The sequence below is a fragment of the Falco naumanni genome, chromosome 6 (genome assembly GCF_017639655.2).
Source record: "Falco naumanni isolate bFalNau1 chromosome 6, bFalNau1.pat, whole genome shotgun sequence".
Classification (NCBI taxonomy): Eukaryota; Metazoa; Chordata; class Aves; order Falconiformes; family Falconidae; genus Falco; species Falco naumanni.
Window position 1 is genome coordinate 38,215,955 of NC_054059.1, and position 15,551 is coordinate 38,231,505.

The 15,551-nt window shown below is 37.8% G+C and overlaps 1 protein-coding gene across 22 annotated transcripts in view; it reads right to left on the reverse strand.

Moving 5' to 3' along the window:
- Nucleotides 1–15,551, reverse strand: part of AFDN (afadin, adherens junction formation factor) — a 131,385-nt gene that overhangs the window by 13,641 nt on the left and 102,193 nt on the right. For 12 of the 22 annotated variants that reach the window (XM_040597341.1, XM_040597358.1, XM_040597351.1 and 9 more), the window contains 7 exons: nucleotides 10,449–10,514; nucleotides 10,218–10,291; nucleotides 9,586–9,704; nucleotides 8,359–8,553; nucleotides 8,027–8,118; nucleotides 7,398–7,586; nucleotides 3,741–4,763 (listed from right to left, as the gene is read on the reverse strand). In XM_040597341.1, coding sequence (XP_040453275.1) covers nucleotides 3,741–4,763; nucleotides 7,398–7,586; nucleotides 8,027–8,118; nucleotides 8,359–8,553; nucleotides 9,586–9,704; nucleotides 10,218–10,291; nucleotides 10,449–10,514 — 1,758 coding nt within the window. Of the gene's footprint in view, nucleotides 1–1,853; nucleotides 1,890–3,740; nucleotides 4,764–7,397; nucleotides 7,587–8,026; nucleotides 8,119–8,358; nucleotides 8,554–9,585; nucleotides 9,705–10,217; nucleotides 10,292–10,448; nucleotides 10,515–15,551 lie in introns of all 22 variants that reach the window. The other 10 variants (XR_005828364.1, XM_040597337.1, XM_040597354.1 and 7 more) reach the window with 2 other exon arrangements.

Below are 15,551 nucleotides of genomic sequence, written 5' to 3' on the forward strand. Positions count from 1 at the left end.
ATGACCAGCTAAAGCTGGTTCAGATCTGTTAGTGGCCCAGGGAATTTAAAAAGACAAACTTTAGCCAAGCTGACAAACCCTGCATTAACTATTAGCCACTTTTCAAAAGCTTTATAATTAGCAGTACAGCTATCACCAGTGCTCATATTAGACATACATAAAAAGCACTGAGCATTCAAAAGTGTATTTTTTTTTCTAGAAACAAAGTAGTAATTGCCTGGGTACATGAAGTGGCACAGGATAGCTACAACTATGCCCAGAAAGTCATGTGAACAGTATGAAAATGATGAAATTAGGAAGAAGAGGTATTTGCGTGGTATAGCATTCAACGTCATCTATTTCAGAATTAGCTTGCTTTCTTTTTTTAAAGCTAAATTTATGAACATAAATTTCAGGCCATGGGTCCATCTAGCGCAGTATTCTGTCTCTGACCATGGCAAGAAGGGCTGCACGTGAGCCTGGCCATTTCTTCTAGTACTTCCACAGCATTCAGCACGGTGCTAGAGCTGCTGGCTGGTGCAGCCTGGTGTAATCCTCTGAGTAGCTGTTTACAGGTGTGATGTCTATGAATCTGTCTAATCCATTTGTAAAGCTGATGATACTGTCTGCATTCACAGCCTCCTGTTGCAGAAAGATCCAGAATTTTACAGCCTGCTTGGCAAAGTACTTTATCTATCCCGTTGCAGCTCCAGGGGACCAAGGCTTAAGTGAAAAAATACTGGAGCAGTAATAAGAAAAAATATTGATAGATACCAAGTGTGAAAAAATCCATGACTCCTGGCTTCTCCATTAATCCAGAAAGCTGACACACTTCACCTGTTTCACTGCTGTCAACTGCTTAATGCTCATGTACTACACAGACACAAAACTGAACACTTCAGACACACTTACTAAGTCTTTAGCTAGAAGTATGCATTTCAGAAGGGGATTTTTTTTCTTAAAAATAAAGTAGCGCCAATTACCCAAATCTGTATTTTGAGCAGACATGTTTACAGTTTTTCCCAGCAGCACAAATTAATTGTACTAACAGGACTTGCAAGCATTACCTTGCTTTCAAATTGGTATACTGATTATATAGAAATACACTTTGAAGGGAATGTATTTCTTCTCTAGAAGACTACAGAACTCTTTTTCCATGTACCCATTTCCAATGAGAGCAATAAAATACAGAATTAGCTGGAGTCACAGCAACTGCTGCTCCAGTTTGACAGCTGTCATGTTTTAGACACCGGAGAATGGTATTAAACAATTGAAACTGAAATTATATGTAACTTAATTGCATGTTTACGTGACCTACTTGGAAATCATAGTTCAGAAGTAATTTCTGAGTTTACAATGCATTTTTACTTTAATGAGAAAATTTTAACACCTGTAAACAACAGGGTTTCAGCATGAAACAGTATGCTGTATTATTAGGCTCTCAGGACAATTTCACTTCAAATTGGAAAGGAATGGTGTTGCTAGAGTTCTTCCAAAACCTGCAGGGGTGGGGAAGGAAAAGGAGGAAATCTTACTTCATACACAGCCTGTTCATTCAAAGTTATTAGTAAGATTTTTATAAACCTGACTGCACAAAACATCAAATAAACAGGTTTATATTAGACCACCACTACAACAAACAAATCAAGCCTGCAAGCAGAACACATCTAAAAGGAAGGAAACACAGGGAAAGGAGTCACCACATCTGGAAACATTCAAATGCATGCTTACAGTTAACTTACTGCTTATTGTATTACAGTAATTTTTGAACACCCAAAGCTGCCAAATCATCATCCAAGGCATATAGGGTAGTTATTAACAATATCAAGAATTGAAATGGGAAAAAGATATTGAAGAGAAGGAAACAAACATACCAAATCTAGAACAGAGATTGCTGGCACAGCAGTCTGCTGCAGGTAGTAAGAAAGGGGGGAAAAAAAAGAAAGATGCACAGTGAAAATAAAGATAGGTTAGACTTGCGCTATTTCAAAAGCATTTTCTTTTATTTGTTAAGTCAGCTGCTTTAGAACGAGGAACTGAATTGACATAATCCTGAAATACAGAAATGAAAACAATCAATTAATCCAAAGTTTTTATCAGTATTGGTTTGACTCATTCAAAACCTCAGTAATTCTCCAGAGATGCTACTTATTACATCTCTAGTAGTATAGACAATGAAATGTACCAAAATGCAAACATTACTTCAGTTCAAAACAACTGTTATTTTTTAGTTTCAAAATGTTCCAAAATGCTGGAATAACTTTATGCACAAACAGTATTTTAAATCCAGCACTTAAAGAGAAGGCTGATATAACGTTACGCAAGACAACTGGCTTTCTATAAATGACAGATGGCTTTTTTAGCCTTGCTACAGTAAAATTTTGAAGACACTGTTTGTTAAAATGGCAGTTTTACATGGATTTTTTTATGCCCACAGGTAACTGCCTATGTGCTACAAATTACATGTTAGTGATGCTGGGCTTTAACATAACCCGTTTGCCAAAGATATATTTAGCTTTTCCTTTCTTCAGTTTCCAAGTTTGAGGTATCTATTGTTTCACACAGTAATAAAGTTAGCCACAAGAAAAAAGGAAAGCAATGCAGACTGCAGTGAACATGAGAAGAGTTAAGTTTAGGAAATCAAGCTGCCAAAACAATCCTTAACTCAAATACTACTCAAGCCAATAGCTATTTCTGAACATCAAAATAAGCATGTACAAACATTTATTAAGAATTAGAAACTGCCTATCACAGAATTAAATCCAGTTTTCAAGATAAACAGACAGAAGACACTCAGCATATTACAGAGCTAGTTTTTAAGCCTGTCAGAGCACAGCTATCGGTATATAACTTTGGTATCCGTGCTATTATTCAGAGAAGACAGATTTTCCTATAGAAATTGTTTCTCAGTAACAACAGATTTAACACATTCTGAGAGGCAACAGCCATCACCAGCGTTAAGAACTTTATCACACTATTTAGTTGTAATATCTCATTACATACATTATGAGCTTTCACAGTACTGAAGCTAAGGTAAGCAAACCTTGTCAGATACTGATTAAGCTGGACACCATGCAAAATGCAGTTATGTATGAGCTGGAGCCCTAGACAGGGTGCACTAGTTGTTAGAGAACCACCAAAGCCACATGGCTCAACGTAACGCTTCACTCCCCCCGGCACTACTGGGGTCACCACTGAGGTGCTGGTAGAGGTAGCAGCTACTTTATACCCCAGCTTTTACTTGGAGCAGACCAGCAAGGTGGAATCTCAGTTCAGTTCACTGTTTTCTGGAAACAGCATGCGTTCCGTGTCTGTGTTCAGGTCCAAGACTGTAAGAACTCTTAAAGGCAAACATACTGGGGGCGGGGGTTAGGAATTACACCATTTTTGTTCCCGACTCTCCTAGAGACTTTCATAATTTCAAATGTTTTTGCTTACCTTCCAGTAAGAAAACTCCTGCCATATTTAACTTCCTAATCCTACTCCAGGTACATAGCAAAATCCTTTTATCCAAAGGGAATTTCTTTCCCCACAACCAGAGAAGTAAATGTGACTGCCAACTTGGATCCTACAATCCTGTCATAATACATCACTTAACTGGTCAAGCCACTGTAAATTAGCAATTTTAAAATTCAAGGTACTTCAGAAAGGTTCATCCTCCTTTACTCTGTAAGAACATCAAAATACTTAGACAAAGCCAGAGAACCCATCAAGATACAGATTTACAATACTTTCATCTAGAAAGGATTATCCCTTTTTACCCTTGCTCTTCTTTCTGCCTCCAGTCGCTGCATGATGAGCATAGTATCCACATCATCATCCTCCTCTTCATCATCATCTTCATCCTTTTGCTTTGATTCTTGAAGTCGCTTTTGGAACTGCCACTCAAGCATGAGTTTGCGGAGGCGGTCATTTTCTTCTGCTGTACGATCGGGCTTGTTCTGAAGTTCCTGAATCTCTTTACTCAGCATGTCCACAATGTGCATCTGCTGCTGCTTCTCCAGCTTCTCCTTAGCATCCCGTTTCCAGGGATCTGGAGAGAGGCTATCACTAGAGGACAGTTCTTCCTTGCTGATAGTAATGTACTGGAGATCTCTCCGCTCAATAGTCCGAGGCTGCTGTTGGGGCTGCAACTCTCGAATGACAGTTTCTTGAGACCTCTGCAAAGTTGAAGGTTTTTCTGATTTCACTTGTTGAAGAGAAACAGGAGGAACCACAGGCTGAGCAGGAATTAGTGGCTGAGAACGCATTTGGCCCAGTTTTCTCTCCTGCTCACGACGTTTCCTTTCTCGCTCCTCTTCCAAACGTGCCTTTTCCTTTTCATACCACCTCTGATGCTCTTCTCTTTTTTTACGCTCAGCAGCAGCAACCTGGGAGGATGCTTGTGCTCCTATCTGATTTGGAGGGGGAGGGGGAGGCAGAGGCAAATCCATTTGTAGTTCATCAAATTCAGCTGCATAATGCACTGGAGGCGGTGGTGGTGGAGGGGGAAGATCTGTTCTGATGGGCTGGGAAATGGCCACTGGAGTCGGCTGGCTGGTAGCTGGAGTTTTCCAACGGCCAGGTCCACTTTTAGTTAAACAGGAACCAGGCGAGACTGGTTTGGATGAATGGTTCAGGTGTTCTTGGCTAGACGTGCTAGAATCCACGGATGAATTCATCCACTGATCACTGTCTGACTTCCGATCGAGGTACTCTACATCCTTCCGTATAACAACTTCCAAACGATTCCTCTCTGGCTGGAAAACTTTATCTCTGAGTTCTTCCTGGGAACGAGCTACACGCTGGAAAAAAAAAATCAAACAAGGCATGTATTTCACAGTCTGTCTATATTAAAACGTATTTGAAAATGGCTCACAAACTGCATTCTTATTGCCAAAGGTAATTACTTTTAATGAGTTTAAGCATTTCCATGCCCAGCAAGTTTCCCAGAATCAACAATAAAATATTCTTCTCAGTCTTTTTAGATCGTTCAAGTGATGGAAGACTTTGCAACCTCCGAAATGCCTGGAAACCTGGACTGGGAAGAAGGATGAAGGCAAAATGGAGTCTAAGCTGAAAACCTCCCCAGCTCACAATTTCTCACGGCTATCCCTGACACCCCCTCCCCCGCATGTGAGCATGACAGTCCTGGCAACTCAGAAGAGCAGCTCAGGCGTACCAGCTCCGCCATTCAGGCTTCAACTGGCTTGACTGCACTTTTTTCCTATTGGGAAGGCAACCAGAAAAGCTGCAGAGGGAGAAACAAGAGAGCCTGTGCCCATCCTCCTCCGTTAACAGGCAGGATGACCCGCGCGCGCGGGAAGCTCCTGTTACTACAGCACCACGCACTGGAACGGGATCTGGGCAGGCAGGTCTCATTCTACCTGCTCTGGGGGCATGGATGTGTTGGTTTGAGCTTTTGTCACCTTTTTAGCATGTCAAACAGCAAGTCTTTTAACAACCTCAAGGTCTCACTGCATTGTACAACCTCCTGAAAAAAAAATACTGGACCATAAATTAGGCTTATCATATCTGTTAATGATTTTTGTGAAGCAAATATTCGTACTTTTAATGTTAGGAAGTACTAAGCACTGAAAACATAATGTACCAATTATCAACAACTGAGAGAAGACTAACAAAGCAAAATCTTTTCCTTTTTTTCTCCATCAATGACCTTAACTATGACCTCTAAAGAATGCCTTCTTTGAGATGAACAAGCGTATTTTTTATGCTCTATTAGTCCAGCAGAGCTGAACACACAGCTATTTGTGTTACATTTGCTGTACAGATGCACCTAGCCAAACAGTTTGCTAATGCCTTCAGAACAGTAAACAGGCATTTCACATCAGTCAGTAGCTTACAGCAACTTTTTTTACAAGGCCAGTTCTCACTGTAAAGATTACAAGGATTTTTTTAAAATATTTTTTTTTAAAGTCTATTTTCCTCTAATTTTCAACTTCAAAGAATTATCGTGTGGTTCAGGAAAATTGCGTACACTTCCAGTGTTTGTAAGAAGCTAAAGCTTCTGGACATTTGCTTTATGAAAGTGCTTTTCTGCACTGCATTCAGCCTTAAGACCATAGTTGAGATTTGGTACCTGTCAACAACGTTAACAGACGAGGTGTGTCTCACCAGGTTAAACTACCTTGTCTAAGCTACTCACTTAAGCTTGTCTTAAGTAGGGAAGAAACGCATGTGCAGGCAGCAATTCAGCCCATTACAACAAATGCGTAGGAACCATTCCCTGGTACCAGCCTGCCTGTCCCATCACTGACAGAGTGGATAGGTATTCAGCTACGCAGCTCAGACTGAGATGAAATCATGAAATGCAAATGAGTTGAGCACAGAAATTCAGCAAAATATTTCCATAGAGATTTGCCACAGTCATTTAACTTGCAGCATCCTACTTTAGGTATAACATCCATATTCTTAACAGCTGCAATAATTAGGATTTGGTATCTATAATACTGGGAGGGGGGGAAGAGTACTAAGTTTTCATTCAATTGACCTTTTACTGAATTTACTTGCTGATACATGTGTGAGTAATCGATAACCAATCCTTACTTTGCTTCTGTGACACAATCGCAAGATAATTTACCAGACACTGTTTTTCCAAAAGTAAAAAACCCCATGCTGATCCTGCTGTAAGGCTCTGCTTTTATCACAAATTAAGAAACAGAAAAAAAAAAGTTTTCTCTATATATTTTTAAGTCTCTGGTGGATTAGAGAAAAAGATGGTCCACTGAGTGGACTCAGTAGATCTAGATTTAATTTCCTGTATGGATTTGAGTAAAGTCCTCATTTAAAAAGAGAACAACAACATTATTTTCTGAATTTATAGAAGGTACAGGGGAAGGGTAAATTCATTTCAGGTCAAGAAGCATCTGCACTTTCATAATAGATGCAATTTACATGTTGTTGTTTTTTAACTGAGAGCAGGGAATGTGTTTCAGTAAAGACCTTGGATAGATCTCAAGGTAGTGTTTTATTTCATTTTTAGTACATCGCCCTGTCACTTAAACAATGCACTCTGCAAGCAAGAGATTTTTCCACATAAATCTTCTTGGAAGAGCAAAATATTTAGTTTGCATTTCAGAAAGCCACAAAACATTTTACAGGACAAACCCTACTACCATCTACAACCCATTACCTCTAACAGGGTATTAAACCATCCCAGATAACAAGACTGCAGACCATGATAACATAAAATCCTACAGAGGGAGAAAAAAGAAAATAAAAAAAAAAGAGTAGGGTTTCTGAACCCAAGCCAATCTTGGCAAAAGTACAGTTGCTCCCCTCCCATGGTATAGTTTCTCGTCAACAGCCCAGAGGTTATAGAGTTGACTGTTCTGCAAAAATGTCTCCAGCAGTCTGGGAGTGGAAAGCAACCAGTTTCTTTCTGGTTTTTTCTTGTATTGAAAGAAATTACTTCTCACCTGCATTGTAGTATTGATAGAATGATTACTTTCTGCCTGGACCTGTGGTTTTTCTTCATAATTTGGCCACTGACTCTGAGCTGGACCCATTCGATCCTGGGACTTTGAAGCTGGGAATGTGAAATATTCTCTAGTATAGGTCTGTGTTGGGATGGGATAAGCTTCAGGTCGTGGGGGCAGAGTCTGTTCCTGAAAAAGGTTGAAAGAACGTAAAGGTAGAATTTTCTAATCACACAGATCTGTACATAATGATATTCTAAACATGCATTCTCTAAATGTTTTCTTTTGGCTCATAACAGCATTATTTGTCTGGAACAGGAGATAAAGAGGTTGTCTGGTATCAAATATAATTGTGGTTATGACTCATGCTTTTATGGTCTGCAAGCAAGTACACAATATTGTACAAACCTAAGAAATCACATGGACAACTTCATGAACAAAATCTAATGAAATCACTGAAAGCTGTCTCGATCTTTCATTAGCTGTAATAAGCAAAACCCCCACCCAGTCACTAGAATCAGCATTATACTATATTCAAATATTTAAGACACTGGTTTAACTGAAGCACACTGGCACTATTGATAGCTAAGGAAAGTTTAATAGCAAGCATTTTGCTTGCCACTTCTGACCTCTGTACAAAGATTTCCAGTAGAGACTGAGGTTATTTTGGTGGTAGTTCCAGATGCATAAGCATTCTTTCCCCCAGGGCTTGGAGGCTGATCTGTTGGAAAGTTAAAGGCAGCATTTACATGACTGTTAATAATAATTTAAATAATTTAGTAAAGCAGTAGCATTCACGAAATAAATATGATTTTTCCTTTGAACAGTTCTAACAAGAGGCTTGCTCCAAATGTTACTACTACGCTGGTATTTTAAAACAATCACCCCCTTTTTTAAATTCAACAGCCTCTAAAATAGTGGAGGAGGCATCTACCCCTAAAAGAAGGATAATCTTACTTACTTGCTACATTGGGACTGGAGCGATGATCAGCTCTGTTCTTCATTAATCTATCATCCCCTGGCAGCTTCTTTGGTTCACTGTACTCAGTCCATGGCAGCTGGGGGCTCTCGGGTGACCCATTCTGAGTGGCGTTATTATACAGCTCAAAGCCTTCACTCTTTGGTCGGGGTTTACCTGAGCCACGGCGGTCAGAAACTGTAACAGTTGGATATGTATTTTCCCCCTTTCACTTATATTAACTACTGTCTAGCATATTCTTTTCCAAACCAGAGCTACCTTGCATTTATAATTAAAAATCAGTACCCAGTAAAGCAAATGCTAGACTTTAAAACTTTTACTTCTTCAGATACACAATCCCACTCTTGTATCAACTACACAGGATTCCTTTGATTTGTAAGCTTCAAAAAAGCTTTTGAGAAGGTACCACAGTATCTGGAAAAGCCAAATGTGCTTTACTGAAAAGCCTCTTGCTGACTGAGGCATATGGCATCTGGGATGGTGTTGTAAACTGTGATAATAAGGATTTAGTCTTTTAACCCATTCTTTTCTACACTGTAGTTCTACCCTATATGTAGAAAAGGTCTTCCTTTACAAAATTATTTCCTTTACCACATTCTTTTACCTAAGACTTAAACGTGTCTGTTGTTAGTTCACTACAGTAGGATGATAAAATCTAACGTTGGAGAAACATCCAAGACCTACCTATGATCAGACATGGAAACTTAGGAATACACGTTTCAGTATTTCTAGTTTAAAGAAAAATAATTCAGTGGCAAAACATGTACTAGGGGCTTTTGTTTCTATTTATTTCTCTCTTAGTAATTACGTTGCAATCTGTGGTTACAAGGAAGTCATATTCTGAGAGGAGGAGAGAAGATTTTATATAAGGAATAAAAAAAGCCATTGAAGTTTAATGCCCTTTGTATTCATTATATTCCATTTGTCTGAAGCAATTTTTATTTTAACCAGAACTGTGCTTAAATGCTTTTTTTTTAAACAGGTGCATATACAAAGCATTTATTAATTATTAGACTCGCATAATTTCAAACAATACTTGAAATAAGATGAACTTCTGATAAGAAAGAAATGCTTCTTTTCTGTGAAATTATGTTTCTTTTCTGATTTAATATTTTGGTAATGTGTGGCAAGCTACTGTGAATTATTATATTTTCTGCATTCTAAGCCTTATAAAACTGTTATCAACATAAATAATATTAGCATTTTTACCTCTTTGCATCATTGGGGATGGCTGATTAAGCAGAGTTGCCAGACCATGGTAAATTGCTCCTTGTTTTGCTACTTCTAGTGTTACTACGGAACCTGTCCTAGTCATCAGTTCTGCTGCCCTGCAATAAAAGCCAAAGCAAATAAAATAAAATTAGGCACTGTATTACTTAGTTCTCCTTATTATCAGTTGGTATGTCATGACTTCTCATGTTTGAGTAATCTTCTGTTTGACAAAACACTCTCTGATTAATATTTAAAATCACCTTGAAAAAAATTAGAAGATGATGACTAGAAGATATAATTATTAAACATACACCACCTACAGGCAAGTACTATTTTCAGTTTCTACAGATAAAGGTCAGAAGCCATAATATTTAAAATTAAGAGCTAAATAAATTATGCTCCAAACTAAAGCCCAAACGTGTAATACAATCTCTCCTACATAGATAACCTGTATCTTATACAGAAAATACTACACGAACAGTTAAACTTGTTGCTAAGGTTATTCATAGGCAGTTATAAAAAGCCTAGACAAAGCCTGACACGCAAAAAAAAGAGCTTATGTCCTTCTTGGTAAATTATGACTACAGCATTTTCTTCATGTAAAGACACCCAAGGAAAGCATTCCATACCTTTCCTGGGACAGGCCCACCAAACTTCGACCATCCACACTGAGCAACTGATCCCCTGCAGCCAGACGACCATCCTAAATACATATTCAAGAGAGAAGAAAATTCATACACCTGTACTAACATGGTCTAAATTAAAAGTTATTCACACATATTAGTGAACAAAGGATTTAGAAGTATTTCCAAAGGATCCTTCTACCTTTTAACTTCTGATGTTTTAAGATTATTACTAACCACATCTGCAGCACCTCCTTTCACAACAGACTTGACATATATTCCAAGTTTGTCTTGACCAGCACCCTACAGAGAAAGAGGCATTGATTCATTACATTTGTATTTGATATCTTAAGCATTCCACAAGTGTTAATCACAATTTTACACAGCTAGGTAAACCTCTAAGTTCTCACTACTTTTATATGTTCCCAAACTGGAAAAAAAAAAAAAAAAGATTATGCAGTAGGGAGTTACACTCATTTAAAGTCAAAATAAATTTTTAATATTAGGCCTACTGAACCTGCAAGCACTGTTAGAAGCAAAGAATATTTGGTCTTACTGAAAGCTTGAGTAAGAAAGAAAATACATTAACTGAAAGTTATACAAGCTCGTTCTAATCCCATTCTAATATGAAATACTTATTCGCACTTTTACACACATTATGATTTTTTATACCTCTATGTATTCTGTTGCACAAGACTGCACTGTTTTCCTTGCTAATACCCAAATGAAACAAGGTAAACTGCAGATTACAAGAAAAAAGGAATAGAAATGCTTTTCACATTCATTAGGACCATAAAGGAGCTACTGTAAAGAAACAAACAGTGCCTCTAGTTTTACAATAAACAAGTAGACATTATAATTACTAAGTCTTTTAGAGTTGATAGAGCCAACATGTAAGTCTACTGCAAAACCATGCAATTTTGTTTGTGAAACATCTGCCTCCAAGTATTCCACTAGAGATTTTGAAAGGCCTGTTAACAGTGAACTTATTACGAGACATCCAACAGATTCAAGACAAGAGAACAGAAGCATCTATTCAAGCCATGCTGTTGCATCATACACATGCTCCAATTTACACAGCACCACACAGATCAGTCTAAATGTTAGTATCACAAACCTTGAAATTGTCACTGATAACATAAGGCAACCACTTGTGATTGCATTATCTACTACAGCAAACAGTGCCATTTTACTCTGTAAGTCACTTGGAAGAAGAATGCTAAGTAAGTTTTCAAGAGTACGGTTTTTAAATGTAATGTTGCTTCCTAAAATAACCCCCCAAGTTGATTTGGTATTGAATATGCAACTTCCTCCTCCTCCTCACCCCCCCCCCCCCCCCCCCCCCCCCCCATCTTTTCCAACTCTTTTCTTTTGGCAGCAAAAACATTAATTGCTCCCACTGTTACAATAAATTAAAAGAAAAATCAAGGTGAAGGCTATTCAGAAGCTAGTGTTATACACTGTTTTCTAAGCAAGTGAAAGACCTATTTTTATGCATTAAATCTTGAGTTAATCCCAAATGTTTACTCAAAAACCACAGAAAAGGAATTCCTTCAAGTCCCATGATTCCAGATTAACATTCTACATGTCCAAATTTTTCATAATAATTGCTTAAGCCATACTTACAGAAAAAAAAACCAAAAAACCAAACACAATAAATAACTGAAGTAAGGACACTTTTTCTGTCTGGAAAGAATATAAAGGCAGTTAAAAAAAACTAGTTACTTTTGTGTTTGGTTTTTAAAGGGCTCTAAAGAAACATCAAGGTAACTACAGAGTATTTTTAACTTTATACCAAAAAAATTGGTTGAAGTTATGAGAAACACAAGTCAGACGACAGCTAGATAAATACAATGAAAAATGAAATCATGCTTTATAAGTATCTTTTTCTTTTGCCCCCACCTAAGCAACCAAGAAGTATATGGGGAAGGATGACCTGGTTGACAGAACACCTACACTTCCAAGAGGGACACGGGAAGATCTCTTACCAGGAGCTCTTCAAGACTTTAACGTGACATGGGACAAGAAGGAACTTGTCTTTGTGTATTAATAATTGCTTAACTGATTGGAAGTTGTTAGTTGTCACAAGGAAGAGTAGTTTTCAGAGAAGCCTAAATAAATGTGCTATTCACCATGCTTATAAGTGTTCCAGAAAAAGGGTAAACAATAATTTAACTAAATTTACCATATAGAAAGTTTATCAACTAACTCGAAACCAAGAGTTGGAGAAGGACCACGTAATGCTGAACACTGGAGCAACAGTGTGGGGGAGTAAATTGTATTTCACTGGTCCAAATGTGAAGTCATGCTCCAACCTTGTAAGGGACTGGTCTCCATCAGGGCGCTGTCAGCACAACCAGTTACCATCTTCCCCTTGTTGGGAACTGAAAATTAAGATGATTTGGTTTACACGCTCCTTCCTCTGCCTCCAACCACTAAATATACCTAGAGGCAAACTCCTTTAGTTCCAAAGGGCAGAAGAGTCACCAGCAACTCACCCACCCACCCTTGTATTTATACCCTCACACATCACACGTATACACATATGTAATTGCAGGGACCAAACAGCAGCTCTTCTCAGGGACCAGACTGGCCAAGGCTAAACAAGCATCTGGGATTGACACTGTTTTTATTCAGTCCTTGCTTCAAATGATGCTAGCAAGAATCTCATTCCCTTGGGTCCAGGAATTCAACGATCTGCCTAATACAGTCAAAGATTAGGTAAAAACAGCAAGCCTTTGGAAGAGCATTGCAATTTAAAACAGTGCACATATTAATCAACCAATTCAAAGATCATGGCTTTGGTACTCACGAATTACATTAGACATTATATCCATACACATCACTTTTCTTATGCTTGATTACGACTGTTAGTGTACATTAAATGTTGAAACCTTTTGTTTAAGCCCATGATATGTTCACTAGATTGCAGATAGCAATGAGATGAACATTTGCAATTGCACAAATACCCTTGTAATAGTTTATAAACTGGCTTTAACTCAGAGAAAGATCTTTTTAATCACTGCTTTCAGAGCCACCTTCACACATAACCTGAAATATCTGGAAGCCAACAGAACTAACAGAAAAAGAACAAAAAAAACATTGTTACTAAAACCTAAAGGCTCACATTAGAAAACTCTAATTCTGATCTCTCCCTTACAAAATGACACCAGCAGAACAATGAGGCTGAGAGGATAACAAGGGTGATCAAAAAAATGGAATAGCTTTCTTAAGAGAACCAAATAAATAGACACCGACTCCTTATCTTAGCAACAATCAAGGAAGTGAAGGTCTACGGGACTGTAAGTGGCACAGATTGGGTTGTTTATCATCTCTCTCATCAGTCAACAAAGAAAGCTTTCTTACTCATCCTGTCACAGATAGTGTCTTTTAAACAGTAAAAACCAAAACCCAAGAACATACACAAAACAAAAAACCCCAACCAAAAGCAAAAACATCTTCTGTAGGATTTCATAATTACATTGAGAAACTGCCAGGAACAAGACTGCTGTAGATGCCAAAGTGTAAACATGCACAAAAAAGATCACAGGCTCATGGTATGGCCCTTCAAGGGCTTTCAGAGAAGCAGCAGAAAGATACAGATACAAGGCACTCAGAAATAAATTCTGAAGTTACAGAAAGCTAGAAACCAGGAGGAATCATCTTAATCTTTTTTTGTTCTGTACTTTGGCTAAATAACCCATATTTGGAGCATACTGACCCAGATGGATCTTTGCTCTAACTGTTCCTGTACTCTTTAGCCTTACAGTAATTCTTCATTATGATTTCAATGAGCTGGCATTTTACTCCTTGTTTCTTCTTTTTAAATGTTTTTATGAAGCCTATACAGTTTGTCAATCCCTTTCCTGTTCTTTCAAGAGAAATTATGAGCAGATGTGTTAGCTCCAAGTCATCTTGCTTAATACAAAACTAATGAATTTTGAAAGCATAAAAAATGATTTGCAAATAAATCTGTTCAGATTACATTAAAACATCTTCATCAGCTATCACATCTACTCGCATATTATTAGGACAAATGACTTCCTTCTCTGCCTAGTTCACATGCCATTTAATATGTTTGTAACAACATGCCTGTGCTCTCTCTTATGCTTGGGAAGACTGCTCATTAACCATCCTCAGAGTTAACACATCTTCCTTCAACTTTTACCTTAAGCTTTATAGTAATTTGAACCCAAATTTTTAATTTCTATTGAAACAGACTTAATTTTGTTTCAGCTCCACCTTCTAGGAGAATGCATTAGAAGGAAATGTACAGTTACTAAGGGCATAAAAAGGATGTTAATATATAGTTAGACACGCATACTAAACTCCAAAGTGAGCAAAATTCTCATGCACGTCACATGGATCTTTCTCCTATAATTTACTGACATTACAATAAAACAGGTTTCTTTGTAAACTGCTTATTAACCTGTTTCCTTTCAAAGGAACGTGAAGATCAACAGAACTAAAACTATTTCCCTACGAACAGACAGAGCAATGACATGTGCGGATCAGTAACAATACGTGAAACATTACTTTCATTTAACTTTATCTCTAAAGCTGTTAGTCTGAACAGAAGGAACACAACTGTAGAGAGATTAGATGACTGTGGAAAGCAAGAATGTAGTAAGCACAGAAAAGATGGTTTTTGCCCCCCGCCCAAGATTAACATACCAGAACCTACCACACATTTTCTCAAATATACAGAGCCAACTACAAAACCCCAAAAGCTTTTCCAAATATTTTTTCAAAAAATAATGCAGTAAATTCTAGATTTAAAAAAGCCTCATCCACAGTAGTAAACTCTCTAGTGCTATCAACTTACCTGTTTTCTTTCATACTTGAACTGACTTTTCCCCATAATCTTTGCAGAAAGTGAAGTGATAGTACTTCTCTTGTGGACAAAATTTGGAAATCCTTTTCCTTAAGTAATAATTTAAGGAAAATTTTGAAATTGTGTAACTGGAAAAAACCCAAACCTACTACTGCTGCTTCATTTCACCTGGGTGAAAATATTCCTGAACTGAACTGCATGAGCATAACACTCTACTCTGGAGACCCCATTTGTTTAGCTCTAAATGATATCTGTTGTTACAATGCATAGCCAAAAGTAGTTTTATAAGGAAGATATTAGCTGATTAGAATTAGATGAACAGCGAACTGTGGACTGAAGAAAGGGAACATGATTATTAAAAATTCTGATAACTCAAGTACATTAGACCTAAGCTTCAAAATGAGTAACATCTCCATTCTACGCTTTTACAACACAGTTAAATAATATGAAAGAACAACCCAGATCACAAAAAAGTGCATAAAGCACAGAGAACGAAATCTGGAGGC